Source organism: Argentina silus (genome assembly GCF_951799395.1).
Source record: "Argentina silus genome assembly, chromosome: X".
NCBI lineage: Eukaryota > Metazoa > Chordata > Actinopteri > Argentiniformes > Argentinidae > Argentina > Argentina silus.
In genome coordinates, this window is record NC_139653.1 from 33628738 (window position 1) to 33653360 (window position 24623).

Sequence of the window (24623 nt, forward strand, 5' to 3'; positions counted from 1 at the left end):
TTCCTGAAGTCCACCACCAGCTCCTTGGTCTTGTCGGTGTTGAGAGAGAGGTTGTTCTCCTGGCTGTACTGGGCCAGGCGATCGACCTCTCTCCTGTAGGCCGTCTCATCGCCGTCTGTGATCAGGCCAATCACTGTAGTGTCACCACGAATTTGACCACAGAGTTGGAGCCATGAGTGGCCACGCAGTCGTGGGTGTACAGGGAGTAGAGGAGGGGACTCAGGACAGCCCTGGGGGGCTCCTGTGTTGAGGGTCAGGGGGGTGGAGGTCTTTGAGCCCATTCTCACTACCTGTCGTCGGTCCGACAGGAAGTTCAGTATCCAGTCGCATAGGCCGGAGTTGAGGCCTAGGTTCCTCAGCTTGGTGTCGAGCCTGAAGGGGACAATAGTGTGGAATGCTGAACTGTAATCAACGAACAGCATCCTCACGTAGGTGTTCCTCTTCTCCAGGTGGGTGAGGGCGGAGTGGAGTGCGGTGGCGATGGCGTCGTCTGTGGATCTGTTTTGCCTGTAGGCAAATTGGTGAGGGTCCAGGATGGGAGGGAGCATGCTGCAGATCTGGGCCTTGACATGCCTCTCAAAGCATTTGCTCATGATGGGAGTGAGAGCAACAGGGCGCCAGTCGTTTAGGCATGCTACCTTGTTCTTCTTCGGCACTGGGACAATGGTGGATGACTTGAAGCAGGAGGAGACTATTCCTGTGGAGAGGGAGAGGTTGAATATGTCTGTGAACACACCAGCCAGTTGCGCTGCACACACTCTGATCACCCGGCCTTGGATGCCGTCTGTTCCGGCCGCTTTGTGGATGTTGATGCGCCCGAGCTGCCTGCGCACGTCTGCTTCGGTGATGACCAGGGCGCTGGCAGTGCTGTCCGCGGTGTGTGTCCTCTCTGGTGGGATGGCGTTGGAGTTCTTGAATCGGGCGTAGAAGCTATGCAGCTCGTCCGGGAGAGAGCTAGCTACAGTAGCTGCGCAGCCAGGTCTCCCTTTGAAGTCTAAGATGGTGTGTAGCCCTTGCCACATGCTGCGTGGGTTGTTGCTGCATAGTTGTGACTCTATCTTATTGCTGTATTCCCATTTGGCTACCTTGATCACTCTGCGGAGGTCGTAGTGGGCTTTCTTGTCGCTGGTGATGTCACCGGATTTGAAGGCTGTATCTCTCGCGGTGAGTGCAGCTCTGATTGCGCTATTTATCCACGGTTTCTGATTTGGAAACAGCCGGACAGTCTTTGTGGGGGGACAACTTCCTGAATTCCATGTTGTATGAATCCCATGACTCCTTGCGCGTACCCATGTAGGTCGTCATTCATCTCGCGGTAGATTTCCCAGTCCGCGTTGTCCAGGTAGTCTTGTAGAACAGCCTCTGTCTCCTAGGACCAGACATGGATCGTTCTCATGGTAGGTGGAGTGAGTTTCAGCTTGTGTCTGGAGGAGTGGTCTGATTTGCCGAACGGAGGTCGAAGGAGGGGTTTGTAGGCATGACGGAAGGGGGTGTAGAAGTGGTCAAGAATACTTCCGGCACGTGTGTTTACATCAATGTGTTGGTAAAGTTTGGGAATTGCTTGTTTCAGCGATGCTCGGTTGAAATCGCCCACACAATAAGAGCGGCCTCTGGGTGCTTGTTTTCTGTGTTATTGACAAAGTCATAAAGTTCGCTGAGCGCTGTACTTGTGCTAGCTGATGGTCTAATGTACACCGCTATTGCTACAACGGCAGTGAATTCACGGGGTAGCCAGTGAGGGCGACACAACAGCGCTAGGTATTCTAAGTCCGGGGAGCAGAAAGTCTTATGGGTATGAACACTCTCTGGTTTGCACCAAGTGTTATTGATCATAAAACACACCCCACCTCCTTTGCTTTGTCCAAAAAGTTCCGCTGACCTGTCCGCGAGGCAAATGGAGAACCCCGGAGGAACAATCGCCTGGTCCAGCATGTTTTCCGTAAGCCAGGTTTCGGTCAAACAAATGATGTTACAGTCTCATGTTTCTCTCTGGAAGGCAATCCTTGCTCTTAGCTCGCAGAGCTTGTTGTCTAGTGACTGGATGTTTGGTAGCAGAATGCTGGGGAGCGGAGGTTTGTTTCCGCTGCATCTCAGCCTCACCAGCACGCCAGCTCTGCGGCCTCTCGGATGACGACGTCGCCACCGGCATGTTGTGACCCGGCCATTGTTATTGTTTGGCCAGCGTCTGGAGCGAGCAGCGGGTCCCAGTAAAAAAAAACTGGTTTTGGGTACGTAGTCATCAGTTCTCTCACGTGCAGTAGTGCATCTCTGTCATGTCTAAGGTAGCAGGCTACTTTAGAAGGTAAAATAACACAAAAGAACAATAAAATAAGCAAAAAGCTGCATTGTTGTTCAGGAGCCCGAAGCACAGCAGCCATACTCAGCGCCATCTTGGGTGTGTGAGATAGACAGCATTCGTTTGCACCCTGTTTCAGAAAAGGTGGAGGCTCTTGGGAAGGCTCCCTCACCTACTAACTGCACAGAGCTCACGACTTGCTGAATTTCTATCATAGATTCTTGCCAAACCTGTACACTGCTTGCATGCCTGCACCTACTGCTCAGAAAGGATGTGAAGTGGAAGTGGGAGGCACCTCAACAAGAGGCTTTTGTGAGGTCTCTAAATCCATGCTGCAGTCTACACAGGTCCTGGTGCATTATGAAGCACAGAAGGAGCTGATCCTTGCCTGTGATGCGTCCCCTTATGGGGTGGGAGCAGTGTTGTCCCACAGGATGCCTAATGGAGCGGAGATACCCATTGGATTTGTGTCCCGAACACTGACTGCAGCTGAAAAAAACTATTCACAGTTGGATAAGGAAGGACTGGCGGTCATTTTCGGGGTAAAGAAATCCCATAATATATGGCAAATATATATATGCAAATCCAAGCCGATGACTCCATCTTTGCCAGGAACTTTGGGCATGGTGCATTGTGGGTGCCTGGCACAGAGTAGAAGATGACTGGACCAGTCTCATGCACTGTGCTACTGGGGAGTGGTAAAAGGGTGAGACGTCACTTCGATCACATAAGGAGATTGACTAGTCCAAGCCCCCTGAAGGAGTCAGCTTAAGGGTCCCTAGACCTGAATGAAAGTTCCTTAGTCCCTGGCTCGCCTGTGGAACGTCCCTTAGAGGTGCCCATAGTGACAGCTGAGCAGCCGGAGATTCCTGCAATTCCGTCAGAGGCTTCAAGGTCCAGTTCCCCACAGGAGGTTCCTGTGGACATGCCAGGATCGCCTGTACCACTGAGGAGGTCTGACAGGAGGACAAAACCTCCAGATTTCTTTAGACCTTAAAGGGACTGTTCTAGCCTTCTCTTCACTGTAAAGGGATATGGACTTGAAAATTCATTGGGGAAAAAAAGAAAAAAAAAAGATTGTTTTCTTATATGACCTTATGTTTTGTTGGGTTTACTGATGTGATGTTGATGTGATACTTCTTGGCTATCATTATCAGGGGGGAGGGGGTGTAGAGCAGGGTGGGAATTTCACGACGGCCACGAGTTGCCCCGCACTTTGGCCTTGATGCCCTGTGAAAACATGTTCAATTTACGGCCAAGGTGGCCTTTGTGCCCCTGTCAAAGTTAACTAAAAAAGTTAACTGAAGTATGTGGTAGTATTTGACAGGACTTAACATTTACGTTTTTATATAAAGTACTATTGATAGGTAATTACCATTGTATTAGCCTATTTAAAGTCGACTCGTTAACGTTACATTTTTTTTTTTTGCGTCATGAAAACTAGCGATAGCTAGCTAGCTGGGATAGCGCTAACGTCTTCCCTTCCTCAGGGAAAAGGGGTCGACATCTAGTGTTGCTTCTACTAGCAGATAGCTGTCAGCTACGGTCAGCTTTCAATCTAGTATTTTTCTTGCTAAGCGGTTTTGATATAATACATGACTGACTTATGTGGTTTATGGCTGAACTTAACGTATACGTTTAAGAAACACTATTGCTATTCAGCCATTTGTAATCTTAAAACGACTGGTGTTGACGTTAGTGCTACACTTTTCTGTCATGTTGATTGACTAGCGATAGCTGGTGATCTATCACTAGTTAGGATACGTCTCTCTTTGGAGGAAAAAAAAAGGTCGGCATCTATAAGTTACTTGAACCTGTGAATTTAGCCATTTCTCGCCAGTCCAAATACCCACAGTTGACCAAATAAATTTAATTGTAGCTCACTATTGTCACTCCAATATCTGACACTCGCAAAATGCCAAGAGGGTTACCTAGGTCCTAGGCTATTGCACAGCTGACTGACTCCTGCTGTCAAGTAAACAATAGTTGCGTTACCATCAAACATCTTAATGCACGCAGATGCGCATTTTCTGTAGCCGAATTTTCTCGAATGCAAGATAGAATATGTGAATGAGCTGGATGGAAAAGCATCCAGTGTTGGGAAGTAACTGAATACATGTATTTGGGATTACGTATTCAGAATACAAAATTATGAGTAACTGTATTTTGTTACAGTTACATTTTCATTGAGTGGTATTTAGAATACAGTTACTTTGGTCAATTGGTCAATTGTAGGGGTCTCTCTCTCTCTCTCTTTCTCTCTCATACTCACAGTCTCTCTAAATGTGATATGTTTTTCAATGTTTTTAAATTAAAACAAATGTTTTAATACATAATTAATGTTTCTTGGTGAATGAGAATGTTAAGGTATTAATCTGAAAGGTAAAACCAGCGTAATTTAACCCAACAGCCTTTGTGCCCTGTCATGTGGCCTTTGTGCCCTTAAAGATTTTTTGAACGGGAAGGCCAAATGGCCTTGCCCCTAAAATGACGACATTCCAAGCCTGGTGTAGAGTATCAGAGTAATTTGTTGTTGTTGTTTAATCCGAACCACTAGTAGTCACTAAACACTCTGGATAATCCTGTAGCCACAGGAAGTATGCCATCTTCAAAGCCATGTGTCAGGTTGATTGTGGTGCTGACAGGAGCCTAACTAAAAAGTCAAATTTATACTGGACTCTGTCTCATTCTTTTCCCCCTGATACACCACAACTTCAAACATAAACTTCACCAGTAGGCTAAGACAAAATATTTAGTATATTTAGTAAAATAGTATTCCCAAATTCGTCAGCTAAAACAAAATATTTGCACAGGCAAATGATGTGGTTACAAATGCGACTGGTTATAAACCAAGGTAACACAACTCTGGTTTCCGTATTGATATAGGCCAAGTTTCGGTATTAAATTATGCTGCATAACAGATTTCACTCACAAAATATTATTCCCAAATTCGTAGCCAGACTGAAAAGTTACCGGAACCTGTAGTGCTTATTTGATTAATTATCATTCTTGCTTCTTACAGCGTTGCTTTGATTTGATTTCTCAAAATATTATTCCCAAATTCGTTAGGCTATATGCCTACTGCATTTAAGTGTCCGTGTCCACAGCAAGCTTTAATTTTAAACAATGGCTAGTCGTTTTTTCAACGCTGTAAAACCAAATCGTGGAGCTGAGCTTTTTGTTTGCGCAGAGCTGCTGAATGCCTTTTCACTTTTACACCAGCCGACCAATCTTCAGTTGAGAATGAGGATGTCTTCCACTACAATTTCTGAAATAAATATACATTCTTTTTTGTATGAAACAAACACTATCTAAATGTATTTTACTCCGTTGCTAGAAAGCTACTCTCTTACTATCATAGAAATGTCTACAAAGTTCGTGTTAGCATAATTGCTCATCATTGCTAGCTAACTTGCTAGCAAAAGCGCTGCATCAAGTAGTCTAGCAACAACAAAAGCCCGTTTTTGTTTTGTATGACACCCCTCATGGTTGAAACTCACTTGATATGTAAACTAGAAGTGTTGTCGAGTACAGTGGTAGTAAAAGTCATGTTTAGCCTTGGAAAATATTTTGTGCACAGTCCATTATGTCTTCCCTATGCAATCTAGAGGGGGCACTTCTAACTGTTGGGACACAGTAAAGGGCCACAAATTATAAATATGACACTCATCATTGTTGAAACTCACTTGATATGTATACTAGAAGGGTTGTTGAGTCGATTGGTAGTAAAACTAATGTTTAGCCTTGGAATATTATTTGTGTACAGTCCATTATGCGGCAGCATTCTGGATGAGCTGCAGAGGCCTGATGGCGGAGGCAGGAGAGCCCTGCCAAGAGTGCCTGGACCAAGAATTGTGCTGCCTCTCTGGTGAGGAATGGACGTATTCTTCTGATGTTGTAGAGGAAGAATCTACAGGAGTGTGCTGTCGCTGTGATGTTCGCCACACAGGATAAGTGGTTGTCAAGGATAACCCTAAGGTTCTTGGCTGTCTGGGAGGAGTTTACAGTAGAGTTCTCTACTGTGATGGAGAAGTCTTGGAGACAACAGACTTTCCCCAGGAGGAAGAGCAGCGCAGTCTTGTTAAGGTTGAGTTTGAGGTGGTGGGCTGACATCCAAGCGGAAATATCTGCAAGACACACAGAGACACGTTGCCACCTTTGAGTCAGAAGGGGGGAAGAAGAGAAAGAGTTGAGTGTCATCTGCGTAGCAGTGGTAGGAGAAACCATGTGAGGAAATTACCGAGCCAAGAGATTTGGAATAGAGGGAGAACAGTAAGGGCTCTAGGACAGAGCCCTGGGGGACCCCAGTGGTGAGGGCTCGTGGAGAGGACAGCGATCCTCTCCACATCACCTGGTAAGAGCGATCGGCGAGAACAGTTTCCTTGGGTCAGAGGAAGAGGATTGAATTTTGGAATGGTAGTAAGAAGCTTTAGCAGCTGATGCAGATGAGGTGTAGTTGAGGAGGAGAGAGAGTTGCTGAGTACAGTGGTAGTGTTTCATGTTTAGCCTTGGACATTTTTTTGTGTAGTCCATTATGTGTGTCCTATGCACTGCAGATAAGGCATTTTGAGGTGTATGGCCGGAAGAAATAGCCAACAAGATTTGCTAAGACATCACTTTAGACTTAAACTTATCTGATCCATATTCTAAGTGTTGTCGAGTAGATTGTTACCAGAGATGAATTGCAATCTTTGAAAAATATTTCTTTACAGTCCAGTTTCTACAAATGTAATAGGCATGTGTAAAATTACTGTAATTGCACCAATAAGTCATTTTTAAAGATCAAAAATACATTTTCAAAATTGTATATATTTTCTGTTGGGTAATATGTCCTTATTTTAGCAAAAATAAGAGAAAATATTGTGATCCCATCACTTCCCATGCATGTTTTAACACACTTTTATTTTGAACCTGCGAAAATGGCGAAAAGCTAAACCGGAAGTCTTAATGGAGCTTGATGGAGCTAGTTGGAGTAGATATTCACAGCGAGTCGGATTTCCACTCACAACGGCCTGCTGTTACACACTCCTAACTCTCCACTTTGCACCCTACACTACCTGTGCCCCCTCCCACTCAACTAACACTACGTCAGCCCTCCCCCTCAGTTCAGTGACATTACTCCCCTCAGTTCAGTGACAGTGAGTATTCATACTTCTATTGCTTCTATTGCTACTGCCCAATACTGTTGTTGTGTTCTGCTGCTAAACACTATGTCACCTTATGTTATTGTTTTTATTATTATTGTATTGCATTGCATTGTTGATTGCTGCATTATTGAGGAGCTAGCTTGCCCTAAGCATTTCATTGCATCGTCTACGGCTATATTCTATGCATATGATAAAAAACGTTGATTTGATTTGAGGTCTTCTTTGGAGTGATAGCGGACACCATACTCCAGGCCCTAAAGTTCATCACCTTAACTGACCAGAGCTCTGGTGAGGGAAACTCTCAGCCTTCTCAGTGGTCGTGGCCTACACCCCCTCTGGAAGATCCTCCCCAGTGATGACTGAGAGGATGAATACCATGCCAGCCACCGAGGAGATGTTCTGCATGATCTCTGCATATGCTCAGAGAGATGGCACTGAAAATTAAGATGTTAACCCAAATTGATGACCAAGATGGCTTATATCAGGAAGGCTTACATTCCTCAGAAGAGCCTCTGAGGTTATGGTGAGCCAGAATGACCTAGCTGTCACCAGGAGTCAGGAGTTCCACACAAAAGCCTCAAGGGCTATCAGTGAAATTGTCAATTCTCTGGAGACAAGGATCTTCTCAGAGCTGCTCTGTGCAGTCATCCCGGCCTGCCAGTGCTACTCCTAGCCTAACCCATGTGCATGGCTCTCACGTCACGTCACACAACATCTGCCACTAATGATTTCGATGCTGATTGTGACACTGAGGCAACCAAGATTATCGATACGTTTGTGGCAGATGTGAAGGACATAACGGCACAGGCCGTGGAGGCGGGGGACAGCATAGTGCAGGCTGGAGGCACAGATTAAGATGCTGTGTCCTCTATTAACCCGCCCAGTGGATGGCCCAGCAGGAGGCAAAGGATCTTCTCTGCCACATTGAGGCTCTACAACAATCTGCAAAGTAAAGTAGCAGAGTTCTTTAACATGGGGTCTGCCACCAGTGGAGCAGATTTGGTGACATCATCACCCCTTGAAGAGCACCGACAGGAGGTCAGCTCTGATGACATAGAGACCCTCTCTCTAAGGAAGTGCTCCAAGCTGCTGAGGGCTGGATTTGACTCCTAAACCCACCTCAACGAGAGCACAGCGGAAATCATTGGGGGGATACTGACTACATTTGAATTTATGGCAAAAGTGGAGTCTGAGTCATCTATTGGGAGGAGGTCTTCTGCAGAATCCCTCCCGGTTGGTGTTTTTGTGGGGGATGTGCTATCCCAGCTAAGGGTTTTCTCACCCTCAAACAGCCCCTCTCTCTGAAGAAATGCTTGCTAGTTCCCCCCCTTCTTACAGATTGTCCCCCGAACTCAGTGCAAACATGAATGTTTCCAGCACTAAACTCCAAAGCAAAAACCACTGTCACTTCAATTCCAGCTACAGATACACTACTCTGTAGTGAGGGTTTTAAAAGGCCACTAAGGCTGTGAGCAAGGTGCCTCTTAGATCTCCCAGAGATGTATCCGCTCATGTGTTCACCAATAGGTCTGAGCTGTCAATCCGTCTGCTCAGTTAGACCAGTCTGAGCCCCCTGGATGTGGAACATGAGGCCTCAGAAATCATTGGGACGTTTGTCTCGGATGTAAGGTCGGTTTCACGGTCAGCTTGGTCTTGTAAAAAGATCATATCTTTACCCGCTGCTATTGCAGTATAAGCTTAGAGGGTTAAATGTGAATGCAAAGACCCCTCAGTCTAGCATGACCCCTCTATCAGGGGTAGGATCAGGGGTCATCAGGGGTCAGGGTTCATCGGGAGCGGTGCTCCGTAGAGGTAGTAGCGAGCCTCTCAGATGATCCTACCAGATCAGTCAGGTGTTCCTGGACACCCAGACTAAAGAGGTGGTCCGCAGGTTTTAATTAGGTCTAATGTGTCAGAGGGGGGGGCTTTCCTCTGTGTCAATGACATGGTCAAATGAATCCCTTGTGATATCAGTTTGTTGTGAGTATCACTGTTAAATAAGACGGAGCTCTCTGGGTTATATAGCTTTGTGGGAACTATGCAGCATGGATATTTTTGGCATCATAGGTGATGGTGTTGCCTTTTCCAGAGAGGCGAGTCTTCTATCACTGTTGGAACCACAGACTCTGTCCTTCTGCAGAGCAGTTTTAGAGGCCCAGAAGCTGAGGTAACCGTGTCTGAGACAGACATTTGGTCCACAGCACAAACGTTATACAAGAGTCTGCAGCAAAAGCTCACCGATTTTCTGTCTGTGCATGAGTGGCTCCAGCCCAAAACCCAAGTAGCTACGTTAGCGCAGGCCAAGAAAAGCGTTAGCCAGATCCTAGGTGTAGTTCAGGATGAAATATCCAAGTTGGACCTGTTGAATAAGACAGAGCTCTCTGGGTTATATAGCTTCGTGGGAACTATACTGGAGAACGCTGAGAAGGTTCAGTGTGAAGGTGGTGAACCTAGAACCACCTCCTCTATGTCGACGTCCTTCCCTAAAATGTTGAGGTCAGAGAGAACATTGGAAGATATTTCTTTCACACTCCCTGGGACACCCTATCCATCTGAGCTGCAAAAAGTCAAAAGTTGCCCTATTATGATTGACATGAGTGATTATGATGATGATCAGAATGATTCAGTGCTGGAATCATTGTTGGCTGGTGCTAGGGACTCCATGGCTGTCATTGTGGACACCATGTTTAAACCTGCAGAGTTGCAGCAGCCACTCTCCCATCATCTGACCGCTCTGGAGGAGACTGGAGGAGCTCCTGTCCTAAGGTAAGATCCAAGCTTTGTCCCGTGACCTGGTCGACCAACTGAAAAGCATGATGTTTGAACAGAGAAACATCTCTCTGCACCATGTGTGACCTGGCATACATCTCTCAGACTCTGTGCTGTTAAAATACACAAAGAGCGGAAGAGGTACAAGGGAGCTCTGTCCCTATGAACTGATCTATGCTTTTGTTGGAGTCGGTGAAGTGTCTGTTGGTTCTTCTACTCATCCCTCCCACATCATGGGGCTTGGATCAGAAAGCCTCCCTCCTCCAGTGTCTCCTCCAGCCGCAGAAGCTCCATAGTCTCCAAGAGCAGCTCACAGACCTACAACCAGACTATGAATCTGTTCACAAGGGACACAGTCTCTCTGGAGTCAGATTCGCCCGAGGTCCAGGGAGGGTGTCACCCCTGGGCTGTCTGCCTGTCACATGTTCCCTCAGCTCCATACTCTTTGGTACCAGTAGGCACCAGAGTAGAGTGAAGGCTAGCAGCTCTTTAGCATGAGGGTAAATTACAATGTGTGTCTCGCCGAATTGGGGTGAGGCTGAGATGGCCCAGGCTGAGCCCAAAGTAAAGAGGAGGTCCAGGTTCTTCAGAATCCTCTCTAAGATCAGCCAATTTAAGGCCAGCTTCAAGGTCAAACTGATTTTTACTATACATTCCAGTCCAAGTTTGACTTCTCTTTGTAAAGATTACTACTGTTTAATGTTATGTAATCTATATACACAATCTCCTCTTATGCACAATCTTTTAGGAGTTATAGTATCTTACCAATTCCAAGAAGAGCAACAAGAAGGACAGTCAGGCCTCAGAGGCAACACAGGAGCAGGAGATTGAACGCTGCATACGTAAGTCCACTGATAGGAAGATACTTTTGTTATATGGTTGATATGAGTTCAACTAAATTAATCAGCTAATCAACAATATTACTACAAGTATCAATCCAGTATAAGACAATCCTCAAGGTTTCACAAGGTTTCTTCAGGAACTTCCTTTTCTAGTTATTATTATTATTCAAATTCTTCCCAGTGTTACTCCTCCTACAAGCTATTCACACCAATCGAACTTCAAATCGTGCAGAGGTTGGGATGGTATGGCTTTTGGTTTTGATACCTATTTAATTTGATACCTATCTATCTATCTATCTATCTATCTATCTATCTATGACCTTCCAACATACTATATATCTAACCTTCTATCTGTCCAACCTTCTATCTATCTAACCCATCATCCTTTCTTTCTTTCACCAGTCACTACTGCTTCACTCAGTATAACCCCTATTGAGTAACCTCTTAATTGTATAGATCAATCTATACCTCCCCTCTCTCATCTATCCATCCTTTCTTTCATCTATCCATTCATTCATCCATCGAGACAACCAAACAAACAAAATCATCTTTAACTTTATCTGTGAAGGAATCTGAATCACATCCATATCAGGAATTGGTCCTTTGAATAGATGTCTGTCTTGACCTCTTGTTGAACTTCCATTCATACTATTTCTTAAACTTTGTTGTGACCAACTATGTCTTAAAATGTATGTAACAGAAGGTTTAAATGTATACAGTTACAGTTATGTCCCTTAAGGGGGTGCTCAGGGACAACTGATAATGGCTGTGTAAAGTAGAGCCTTGTGTGTCAGAAGCCATAGACAACGAAGGCCCCGGGGTGAGATACAAGTGTCACAGGATTAAGTTCTGTGAATTAGTTATCTGTCCTCTCCACACACATATTTTAGAAGGTCTTTTCAGTATATAATAAATGAATGTTCAGGTTTTTGTCAGAGAGTCTTTGGGAGCTGTGCCTTCCAGTAAACAACTATTCTATTTTCACCTGGGGTATGTTGTTGCTCTCTCCTTGCAAGTTTTTTTTCTTTCTGTTGGTTATTGATGTTGCATTTGATTCTTACTTGAACATTAATTGAGTATTGAATGAATGATAGCAAATTATTCATTTGTTTTATCCCAATTAATGTAACACTGGTGTCTGTCTCATATTGTTTATTTTGTTTTTTTGTGGTTATTTTTATTATAATAACACTATCTCACTTTCAACTACCCAGAAAATCTTATCAAGCCTGATAAAAAGCTTTCTGATACCTATTAAACTATTAAGCTTTTTGTAACTCCAAAAACTCTCATCCGTTTAACCTACCACTCATCTAACCAACTCTTTACCCACTCAGAAGAACTATCCTTACTGATTAACCTCCAAATGTTTATCTATTTATACTCTCTCTTCTATCTATCTATCTATCTATCTATCTATCTATCTATCTATCTACCTACCTACCTACCTATCTATCTATCTATCTATCTATCTATCTATCTATCTATCTATCTATCTATCTATCTATCTATCTATCTATCTATCTATCTATCTATCTATCTATCTATCTATCTATCAACCAATGCTTTGGGAGAAAACTTTTCTCTTCTTCTTTTTTTTTTTTTTTTTTTTAAATTAAGTACATTGTGTGAAATCCATGACTTATGGTATATTTTTAAATGAAAAATAGTCCTCCTTCTTCTTGTAAAAATGATCTTTGTTGGAGATACATTGTACAGTGTGAAAATAACTGTTTGGTGTAAATTAAAAACAATAACATAATAGCCTTATGTATGTAGGCCTAATTGTAATCAGTCTTAGGTCCGATGCCAGATGCAATCAATGGAATAGTCAGATAAAAAATAATGTTAATTCCTAAATGTCTTCGTCAGTAGCAGAAAATGTTTATTCCAGCATAGGCCTACCCGATTTACATTTCACTTCGAATGAACACTGATAATGACTGCATTTTAACACGTTATTCATATGAATAACATTTTAATCTATGAATAACATTTTAATTCTAGATGCTGCCATTGTCCCAATCTTCAATTCGACTGAAGTGGGTAGGATATGTCCCAATTCTCACTGCTACTCCTCAGCCATTTTCTCCTCCACTCATCTCCTGATATTTCCGGGGTGGGAGCGAGTGGTAGGGGTAAGTGGTAGTGAAAAGGAGTCGTGAAAAGTTTTCGGACGCACCTTCTGACAATCACACAGCTAAGAAAGGTGTGCCGGACGGTTAAGGGTTAACATATACATGCGCTTTGACCAAAAATAAATAAAAACATGGCCGAAACATCTCTCTCTCCTCGAATTATGTTACCTCTGGTTACCACAAAATAACGATGTCAGTATCTCATAAATGCTTTGGAAAATCCAAAATAAAACGTGGAGTGATTTGTAACCTGTAAGAAATATGCGCAATAGAATTACATATAAATGCATTAAACTAGCTATTAAAAAACCCGTAACCCTTTTAAACCGGGGTAAACAAAAACTGCTTTGGGTAAGCAGTTATCTTGCCAGTTGTGTGGTCTTTTATGATGACGCTCGATTTGAAAAGAGGAAGCCATGAGATGCGTCGCTATAGAAACGAGTGCAGGAAGTAGCTGCCGGGCAATTTCTGGTAAGTAGTTTTCAGTCAGGATTGTTTTTTAAACTTATTACAGGCTTATGTTAACAAAATCATATACACTGGTGTTAGTGATCACACAAGGGAGGTGATTTCAGGGCCTAATTGGTTTGCTAGCGGATGCAAGGCTCTGTTTTCGCCAGCCACGATAGCAAGCACATTGCAGTGATTTAATAGTGACTGTCGGTGTCTGACTCATACAAACTAACTCTAACCCACTGACTTAAACTAGCTATCTCAAGAATAGAGATGTTTTGCTCTTGCTTTCTTTATCAGAAAGGATGAAATAGCTCTTTGCAAATGTTTTGTCTGATATTGCACAACCCTGCTAAACACAAATGCATCATGTTGTGCAAATGTATGACTAACATCACCCGCACCACCCTCTCCTCTCTCCAGTAGCTGATGTCCCGCTCAGTGATTCATCCCCTGAGTGCAGGGGCCACTGCCCCGGAGGTGTTGTCCCTGCTACACCAGCGCCTCCTGGTGGCCGAGGAGCATGCAGAGACACTTATCAGAGACATGGGTTCTCTGGGAGTCTCTAGGGACCAGCTCCTGGAGCCTGTTGAAAGGGACCCCGTCCAACGGCCACTTAGCCCCCTGAAGATGCGTCAGGCCCTAGGAGAGGCTGTGGGTGAGGGGGTGCTGTGGCGCCAGTGTGATGCACTGGTGAGCAGAGTGTGTCATTTGGAGAGTCTACTTCAGACACTCAAGCTCACCACCTTTCGCCTTGAGACAGAGAGAGAGCTGGATCCCTCACACTCAGGTAATACTAGTCACTGTAGTGTCTCACCCTTGTTGTGACTGTGGTCAAGGATCTAACATTATGTGAGGAGGTGTAGGCTATTTGAACATTACCCTCACCATTCTCATCATAATTATGTTCAAGGCTGAGAGAAGGAAAGCAGGATGCATTTTGAGAGTAACTTATGCAGACGTTCCTCTGGCATTCTCTCTCTTTGTGTGCAGCTCGTCTGAAGGAGCAGCTGGCTGCGCTGCAACAGGAGAAGGAGGAGGAGCAGCGGGCCTCCAGGAGGGAGGTGATGAGGCTGAGGGACCAGATCCGCCAGGTCTGCCTGGACAGGGAGGAGGCACAGGGGGAGGTGCAGAGACTAGGAGAGGCCCTGGAGGTTGCCACCACTTCAAAGGTAATACCTGGCTTGACCCACCACCTCCCATCTCTCTACACATGTTTTTTGTGTTAACATTAACATTTTGTAAGTAGGTATTTTGCTATACCAATGCATGACAATAATGCTGTGTCGACAGTAATTGTCATAACATTTATGTATGTTGATACTGATAATAATGTTGCGTACTGTAGGTAATGGATTTGTTCTGATATCTGGTATTAATCTTAATAATGGTTATGGTACCATTGATGCAGATGGACATGGCTCTGGCTGCTGAGGAGCTGAAGATGATCAAAGTCCAGATGAGTGAGAGGTTGATGGAGGTGAGCGACATCTTTGACTTGACAGTTAAGCACACATATGAACTCTTAAATCTTACATTCTTCTCTTTCTCAGCTGAAGGAGCAGCTGTCTCAAGAGTCTGCTCGGTCTTCTGAGGCAATCAGATCCCATAGTGAACTACTTCAGATGGTGAAGGAGATGGAGAGAGTGGTAGAGATGGAGAGAAGACAGGTACGGTAGTGTGACTAAAAAGAATGAAAGAAAGACAAAAAACATACATGTAGATAGCCACGAGGGCTATCAGTGGCTATCTATGTTTTATGTCTTTGTTTCATTCACACCCCCCTTCTGCACCTAGGCCCAGATAGTGCAGTCACACTGCCAAACTCTGCGCTCGGATGGGCAGGACACCAGACAGAGGCTACATGAGGAGGAGGAGCAAGGCCACAGGCTGCAGGGCCAGTGTCAGCAGCTCAAAGAGCAGGCAGGTCAGGAACACTGCATACTGGGAGATTAAGTTTTTCTCATTTTATATTCTGCTCTACAGTGCTCTCTGATGATCAACTGATGTGTTGATACATAACATTTGATTTTTATGCGCATAAATATGAAGATTGTCTAATTTCTTTAGAGGTGAAAGACTCCCTGGTCTCTGAGTTGACAAGTGAACTGAAAGTAAGTCCCTTGAGAGTTTACAATAGAGTTTGATTACTGTTGAGTGTGAATGTGTTGTTTTACATGTGTGTTTATTGTGTCTCCAGAGTCTACAGCTAGCTTTGCAGAAGCAGCAACAGGAGAACAGCAGACTACTGAGAGACAGTGGGGATCTGAGAACTGCAGCTGACAAAGTGCAGGTCTGCAGCCCTGCCTTGATACAAAACTACACCTCATAGGCTATTTTAAATAAACCGATACATTTTCAAAAGTGTTTTATAGTAAATGATTACAGTAGACCTATGTGTGTGTGTGACCACTTACTCCTTTACAGTATAAGGTTCTCAGGGGCATACAAATACACACCAACACTAGTCTCTTTTTCTCTCCTTCTCATGGTCACTCCATCTCTACCCCCTTCTCATGTTTAGGTCTTGAATGGCCAGTTGGAGAGCCAGTGTTCTGAGTTGAGTGCCGCCCTGCGGTCTCTCACTGTGGAAAGTGCCAAGCTACAGACAGAGCACCAGGCCAGCATTAAAGTACGGCCTACACACACACACACACACACACACACACACACACACACACACACACACACACACACTCCTGATCCTGTGCTCGTGTCTTTCTCAGACAGAGAGGAGTCGTGCGTTCAAGCAGCTGCAAGAGCAAGACCTACTGCTGGAAGCAGCACGACGCAACATCCAGGCGGAACTGCAGGGGGTGCTTACGGATAAAGTTAAACTGCAGAGAGAGCTGTAGGTTCCTTATATAAGCATAAGCTGTTGTGTGACTGTCATAAGTTAAAAGGATCTCTATGCTAATTCTAGTAAAACACATCTATCTATAATAGCCCCCCCTCTCTGTTTCATAGGGAGACTCTAAAGGCTGACCACGCCCAGCTTTTGAAGAGTTCCATGGTCGCCCAGGAGACTGTTCTCACTCAGCGTGAGCTGTTGGAGTGTACCATTGAGAGGCTGCGGGGGGAGCTGAACACAGTTGTAACAGAAGGGGAGACCATGAGGAAAGACAGAGACAGTGCAAAGGCAGAGGTAGGTAGTGTCATATTTTCTCTCAAAACAAAAGGTTTACAATATCATCTAGCTCAACACTGTGTCTGTGGATGTATGTATTCAAAGGTGCTTACATGTTATGTCTATATCTTTCTCTTTGGCTCACAGATGTGCATTATTGTTACCAAGCTAGAGAGTGAGAGGAGTGCACTCGGGAGCCAACTCACTCAGGCCAAGGTACTGCCAATTCAGACTGATCTTTGAGCTGTGTAATAGGCCATTCAGCATTTACAGTATGCGGTAGTCAACACACTTATGATCTGATCATAGTCTCTACAACAACTTCTGCTTAATCTGTCTTTGCCTGGTGTTTGACTAACAGCTACAGGCAGGGACTCTTAGCGCCACCTTGCAGAAACAGGGGGAGGAGAACAGGGGGCTCATGGGCAGGTTGGCTGCTATGGAGCACCAGCAGGTGAGAGATTGGTGTATTAGGTGGCATCAAGTAACTTCCTGCATCTATATTGAATGTGTGTATTACATTCATAGACTTTATCCCATCTCCTCACTCTCAACCCTCCTTGTTTCCCCATCCTCTCTCTCCCCCCCCATTATAATTTGTGGTCCATCATTTACCCAGCATGCTCAGCAGCAGGTAGAGCAGATACTGAAGGAGCTGACAGACAGTAAGAACAATCTAGCGTATGAGAAAGGAAAGCTACAGGTAAAATGTCTGTACTGTACATTTACACACACTTATCATCTGTAAGTGTACATCTGCCACACACTTAGATAGTCTGATCAACAGTTTGTTGGTCTATGTGTAATGGTAAGAGTTTGCGTCCCTATGTGTTTGTTATCTACGTAGCTCGTTTGCATGTAGCCCATTAATCCTTCCACAGGCTGTATACAGTAGTCTCTTCTATTCTTATTCTTTGCTAGACTAGAATTGATCAACTTCAGGAGGAGTTGCGAGCTTTAAAGGATGCCCATGCAGAAAGTTCCCAACAATGCAAGCTGAGCTCTGTGCTGGAGAACAAATACACACAGGTACACAGGTACACACACACACACACACACACACACACACACACACACACACACACACAGTAAACAACAAGCCCACTCAGTGGTAGAAATGCATAAACTCCTGCAGGCCAGTTCTGAACTTGCCATGATAAAGATAACCCTTCATAAACTGGAGGCTCAACTTAAACAGGTAACCTTTCACCTCTCAACTGTAAGTCTTAGGCTTGCATAAATGCAATTAATTCAATTATAATCATCTTCATTATAACAAGCTGAGTTTCTAGCCATTACATTATCCTCTTCACACTATTTTCTTCTCTCTTCTCCTGTTCCTCCCTCTCTCTCAGGCCCAGGCTGCAGTCCAGGTGAAGGACAGGGAGGTCACGTTGAAGGACAGGGACGCCCACACCCTGAGAGGACAGCTGGACACCCTGCAGGAGCTGCACAGCGACAAGGTCAGGATGATAATGATGATGATGATGTTGATGACGATGTCATGGTAATTTAGTAGACACTTTTATCCATGTGTGTGTGTGTGTGTGTGTGTGTGTGTGTGTGTGTGTGTGTGTGGTGTGTGTGTGTGTGTGTGTGTGTGTGTGTGTGTGTGTGTGTCTGCCTGCTTGCCTGCCTGCCTGCCTGCCTGCCTGCCTGCCTGCCTGCCTGCCTGCAGCTGTGTGAGCTGGACGGCTGGTTAGGTGTGTCTAATCAGGGAGGAGGGAGTGTAGCTCAGACGTTGGAAAATGTCCTGGCTTCTCACTCTCGTCTGCAACACAACACTGAGAGCCTACAGGAGGAGCTTGGAGGGAGAGAACAAGAGCTGGCCATACTCAGAAGAGTCAGGTAAGGCTAAGCTAACCTGTGTGTGTGTGTGTGTGTGTGTGTGTGTGTGTGTGTGTGTGTGTGTGTGTGTGTTCTTTTTTGTACGTTTGTTTTGATATTTCTGTACTCTTTTGCCAGGCTGAAGGGTCAGATTCAGATTCAGAGGCTACAGGCGGAGGTGGAGAAACTGCAAAACATAATAGCAACCACTCACTCAAAGAAGAACAAAGTGGTAACTACATACTTTCTCAATTATACACACACAGACACACACACCTTTTCTCTCACTCTCTCTCTCTCACTCACACACACATACACACACACACAGACAGACACATTACAGACTCTAAATATATTAGTAGTTTACCAGCATATCTGTCTCTCTCTAACTTGAGCCCTTGTGTAAGGCCCTGGATGTGGCAAGGCTGGACAACAAGAAACTAGTCCAGAGTTTAGAGCAGGCCGTGCTGGCTAACAGCACTCTGCAAGGAAATCTGGAACGGGCTAGGGACCAGCATCAAAACACTATATCACAGAGGTAACTGTGGGTGTGGGAGTTTTAGAGTCAAGTAAATGTGTGTATGTATGATGTTTTGCATCAATGCTAAAGTTTGTGTCCGTCCATGGCCGTGGCACAGAGACGTGGAGCTACGTGAGGCCAGGGCAGAGATTGCTTGTTTGTCTGAGCGAATGGAAACCCTAAAACTTCAAATGAGAAAAGAAAGGGACTCTAGGAGGAGGGCATCAAACAGAGAAATTTCAGAGGTAATACACACACTGTCACACTCTATCCATCATGGGTCAGAGTCAGAAGTATCATGTGTACTCGCTCCTCATCCTCCTCTATATCTCTTCTTTCTTGGTCCTCTAGTTCAGAAAGGCTTTTGAGGACTCATCAGCCAAGTCAGGTGATCTCTCCAGGGCCAATCAGGAGCTGAGAGAGAAGGTGTCTGAGCTGAAGAAGATAGTGTCCAGTCTGAAAGCCACTATCAAAGATCAGAAGATTCAGCTCAAGCAACACGTGGATAACCAAGTGGCTCTGAACAACTCTCACAAACTAAAGGTATTTGCCCAGGGCTTTACCTAGACTAACACTCACCTCACCAATGAATAGAGGGATTGACTTTTACGCTCAGTTTAGTCTGTCCATGCCTCTTCATCTCACTCCTTCCTCTGTTGTTCACTCATTGACTTCATCAGGACATGGAAGCAGAGCTGAAGAGCCTAGAGACCCTGAAGGATGAGTATCAGAAGAAGAATTATGAGCAGGTAGGACACACACATTATCTCTTGCTCTTTCATACATACAAGCATGCACAAATAATATTAGTTTTTTAACATTATGTTACACACTCATACATCTTTTAAACTCATACTCACACACATTTATACATTAGGTACTATTTTCTTTGTTGTCAGGGTCAGCTGATCCAGCAGTTCCATAGTGATACACTGTCCCTCCAGAGGGATCTGCAGCATATATCCTGCAGCCAGGAGGGGGACCTAGCGGCAGAGAGGGAGCTGAGACAGATCATGCAAGACAAGTGCCAGGTAAACTGAGTTTAGTCTGCGGTATGTCTGTCCTGGGCTTTATTTCAATGATTTCGAATTTTCTTCATGACTATTAATGATTAAATAATGACCACTAGCAAAATGCTAACCAACGTTGTTAGAGAACTACACTAGCCAGCCACCTGTTAATGCTACGCTTGTCTAGTCTATAGGGCTACGGCTGCCTAGTAGGTTGGTAAACTAGCCTACATACATGTATATGTTTTGACTTGAGTTATAAGACTACGCAGACTGTGTTGGATGTAATGTGACCTGGGGAAGCAATCAGCTACTGACAAGGATCCAGAGCAAGCTACGAGTCTCTGTAGATAATCTCCAGCCCAAGCAGATAATTGTTGTTCACAGAGTGACAAATGATCATCCATAACACGCAAAATAATTAAAATTAAAATAGGAAAAGAAATCTGGCTTTTATGACGGCTCAGGGCAACACCTGTGGTCAGTGTTCACACCAACACCACCTGCTGCAATCTGCTGAAGTCTTAAACATTTCGTCATCGACAACCGCCCTGGGTCCTGGTCTCAACTGCCCACTACCCCAGGTGTGGAGTTAGCCGCATAGCATCCTCCTCTATACAGTCCTATGGACAGAGACTTTGTCATGTATTGAAATGAAAATGGCCCTGCCAAGCCAGTTTGTAATAAGTCCTTCTTTCACTGACTCTGATGGTTCGTTGGTGGTTGTCCCCTTTGGCGGGGATCAAGCTTTCCAAATTTGTCTTGCAAAGTAATTTAATAGGTAAGTAAGTACAGGGAGTTAGCAAGCTAAACTTTAACAAAATCCTGAGTTGGAGCTAAAGTTAGCTTGCTAACTCCCTTTGCTCACTTCCGTAGTATACCCCTTGAGTAGTTAAAAGTAAGTTTAAACATTTTTGGAAGGCACATTTGGTAAGCTTTATGCCCAACAAAGAAGACAACCTCCAGAGGAACAATCAAAGTGATTGAACAAAGGACTTTATTTCAAACTGTGGCTTGGTGGGGTCACATTTCGATACATGATAAAGTTTCCAAATCTATCTGTCTATAGAACTGTATAGCGGATAATGCTATGCTGCTCGTGTGGAGTGTGAAATGTGATAATTAGGGATGCACCGATACCACTTTTATTGAGCTTTGAGTATCGGAGTACCTATCCAATAAAAGCATTTTTAAAATGGCTGCATAGAAGCTCTGTGTGTGGATGTATTATGCTTGGCATCTAATAACAGAAAACACCATGCTTAAGATGGGAAACGTTATTTATTAAATAACGTTATTAATTTCATAACTTTGAATAAGAACAAATACATACAATATAACTGAGGTATGCCATACAACTTTCTTGTATTTAATTCCAGACCGAGGTGGAGAGCAGTGGAAATTTCGATTTCTTCCACTACAATTTCTGAAATAACTAGACAATATTTGTGTATCAAAATACAGCCTCAATATATATTGATCCCTGATGCTAGCAAGCTACTCTGTTACTAGCATAGAAGTGCCTACGAAGTTCGTTAGCATAATCGCTAATCGTTACTAGCTAGCTTGCCAGCTAACGCACTGTATCTGGTTGCATAGCAACTTCCGTGCATTAAGTACTTCGAATCTGTCTCAAACCAGATTGCTTTTCAGTTACCTTCAGACAAAAATGATACCTTGGAATGATAGTGACTTTGGAAAGAGAGGCAGAAGGCAGCTGCCTTTGGATTGAGACACAGTCATTATTGTCATCAGTTGTTATAGTCATATCAGCTGTGCATCCGTCAGTTGATGGCGCACATGTTTGGCAAGTTATGTCATGGCATCGGATCGGTGAACATTTCCTATCTCCGATTCTCCAGCATTTTAGGCCAGTATCAGCCTATACCGATCCTCAGTATTGGATTGGTGTATCTCTTGTGATAATGTACTGTCTAACATGTGCTCTATACCTATCTAACCTAGCTATTCCTAACAACATGGTACTCTCAAAGGAAAGGTAACCAGGAGAGGAAGCTCACAGTATGTTCCTGAGCTTCTGTGGTTTTATTTGTCTCTACAGAGGCTGGAGGAGAGCATCCAGAAGCTGCAGGAGGCCAAAGATGAAGCAGAGAAGAAACTGCGAGATGTCAGCCTAGAGTCACAGCAAGTAAGATGAGTCAAATCAGCTATTTTGCTCCCTCATTGTTTGAACCTTTGATGTTAATGCATATTAATTCCCCCACCCGTATCTGTCTTGACCATTATGCTCCACTTTGTTTTTTCTTTTGCTTACCTACCATACCACTCTCCTTCACAGATATCTGAAAACCTGGAAGAGGCTCACAACTGGTTCCGCTCCCAGTTTGACAACCTGAAAAGTGATGTGGAACAAAACAGGTGTCTTGGGGAGGAACCACAAGAGAATGAACATCATGCCACCAGGAGCAGTAAAGGAGGTGCACACACCTCCTTATCCAGAAACAACAAAAAGGTGCTTTTCTTGTGAACAAGCTTCTCTCATATCACTTAATCTCCCACACATGATGATATTAGTCACTAGTCCTCTCTGCTTTTATGCAGCCTTTTTATTTTGTGGTTTGATGATACATTAACCACTTACAATAGCTCTCTCAATGTAAGTAAGAATTACAGCTTTGAGCTATTTAAGTCTGCACACTCTTTTAGAAAGCCTTTTAGCTCTAAAAGCACAATCGGGTAAATGTTTGGTTCTCATGAGACCTTTTAAGAGCTGATGGTCACAAACAAATGCTTTTAACTCACATTGATCAGCGAAGGAAACATCCACATAATGTATATAAGTAGTATTAAGTTGAGGTAACTGACAGCAATTGCTCAGTGCTGTGTCAATTCAACCACCCAAAAGCACATACTGTACTGTAGTAGAAAAACATACATCTACGGTTATGAGACCTCTGGTTTTGTATTTGTGAATTACCCTCATGACTTAAAAAAAAACATTGCCCTTAGCATTTTTGTAAAATACAACCCATATTGAAAGCCCCTGGTGTGAATTTGCAGTGTTCAATATCACTTTGGTCAGATTCGTCATGAAAATAGCCCTAGGTGTTTGGCTCAATAGGATAATCTTTCCTCTTGTCAAAGCGATCTGACTCGCAGACATGATTGTCCAGTGGCTATTGTAGCTTGTACCCAGACGGGGGATCACAATGATGATAGTTACAGATGTTGAATTGTGAAATAACTGTCCTGTTCTAGGCTCCACACGATAGTAGGCCTACAGGACCAGAGTGTGAGAGATGGATCTCTACCATGCAACGCTGGGAGACCAAGAGGGAACTGGCCCGCATTGCAAGTGGATACAGACCTGGATGGACACAAACACTAGCTCACTCACACTGAAACAGTATAGAGACACACACACACACACACACAGACACACAGACTGGACCAAGGCACATAGAAAAACCATCAACTCACACAGTGATCCCATGTGTTTATTAAAAACATTGAACACCAACAAATATGAGATAGCAGCTACATATACAATAAGATAGCAGCTGTATGCTGAGAACTGTGATGTTGTCCATTTATCTCAAACTGTGCTTTATAAGCTGGTTTTGAACATCAGAGGGGAACATGCTTTTTTATCATAAGAACTGTACAATCATAACTTTTTTCTTTGATATAATTTATACAAACATTGTTCTTATTTTTGTATGAGTAGATTATTTATACAAAATTAAATGTTTTTCAATAGCACTGTGTACAAATGTATGTTTTATCTGACTTGCTGGATTGATGTTGTTTGCTTTCTGTGAACATGGCATGTCAAATCATATTGATTATTCCATGAAAACCACTTGATTCTTGACATTCTGAGTTCATCAACAAGGAGGGCTCTGGAGTTAATACGATTGGAAAGGCTCTTAAATGAGGTTGTCCAGTGAGTTTAAATTGTTCAGCAGGTCAAGGGGTCCAGCGAAGAAATACAAAATTATCTTCATGCTAAAACATCCAAACCCAGTGAGAGCTACAGTAGGTGCTATGGGTTATTCTCTCTCGCAAATTATGAAATGAAATGTTTGGATGCCTCAAATGTAGCCATTATCTTACCATGATGCCACAAAATGTGTGGTAGAGAAGGGACACATTTATAGGGGGCCATCCTTTATCACTATGTCCACACTCTCAGCCCGCTACAAATCCTGAGCAAAAGGTCACTATGGATTCAACAGTCATAAAAAACTGATCTTCAAAACCTTACAAACACACACGACACCATTCCAATGATGTCCACGAAGCCAAGACCAGACAAAACAACAGTCAAGACAAACAGCATTACCATAACAGTGATCTCTGTTCAGCCACTGGAGGACAGCATTGCAACATAGTGACCATCATCACCTCATAGTAAACACTTGGAAAAACATTGGCAGGCAAAATACTATCATGGCCATGGCCATTGTGATTCAGGCAGTGTACCTATAGTAACAATTCCCAAGCCATCCTCCTGCTAAAACTGAGCCCTCT

The 24623-nt window shown here is 43.9% G+C and overlaps 1 protein-coding gene across 1 annotated transcript; it reads left to right on the forward strand.

Annotated features, from left to right (window-relative positions):
- Positions 1-14074: 14074 nt before the first annotated feature.
- Positions 14075-24586, forward strand: ccdc150 (coiled-coil domain containing 150; the record flags this gene model as incomplete). Its single annotated transcript, XM_083696402.1, has 25 exons — positions 14075-14435; positions 14639-14817; positions 15057-15125; positions 15199-15315; positions 15443-15572; positions 15716-15759; positions 15846-15938; positions 16170-16277; positions 16372-16496; positions 16613-16790; positions 16920-16988; positions 17134-17226; positions 17392-17475; positions 17694-17801; positions 18128-18235; positions 18451-18620; positions 18738-18831; positions 19007-19137; positions 19238-19364; positions 19471-19662; positions 19800-19868; positions 20019-20150; positions 22192-22278; positions 22429-22602; positions 23349-24586. 25 exons carry the CDS (start codon positions 14075-14077, stop codon positions 23490-23492), a joined length of 3186 nt encoding a protein of 1061 aa, XP_083552528.1. The 3' UTR covers positions 23493-24586.
- Between the last annotated feature and the right edge of the window lie 37 nt (positions 24587-24623).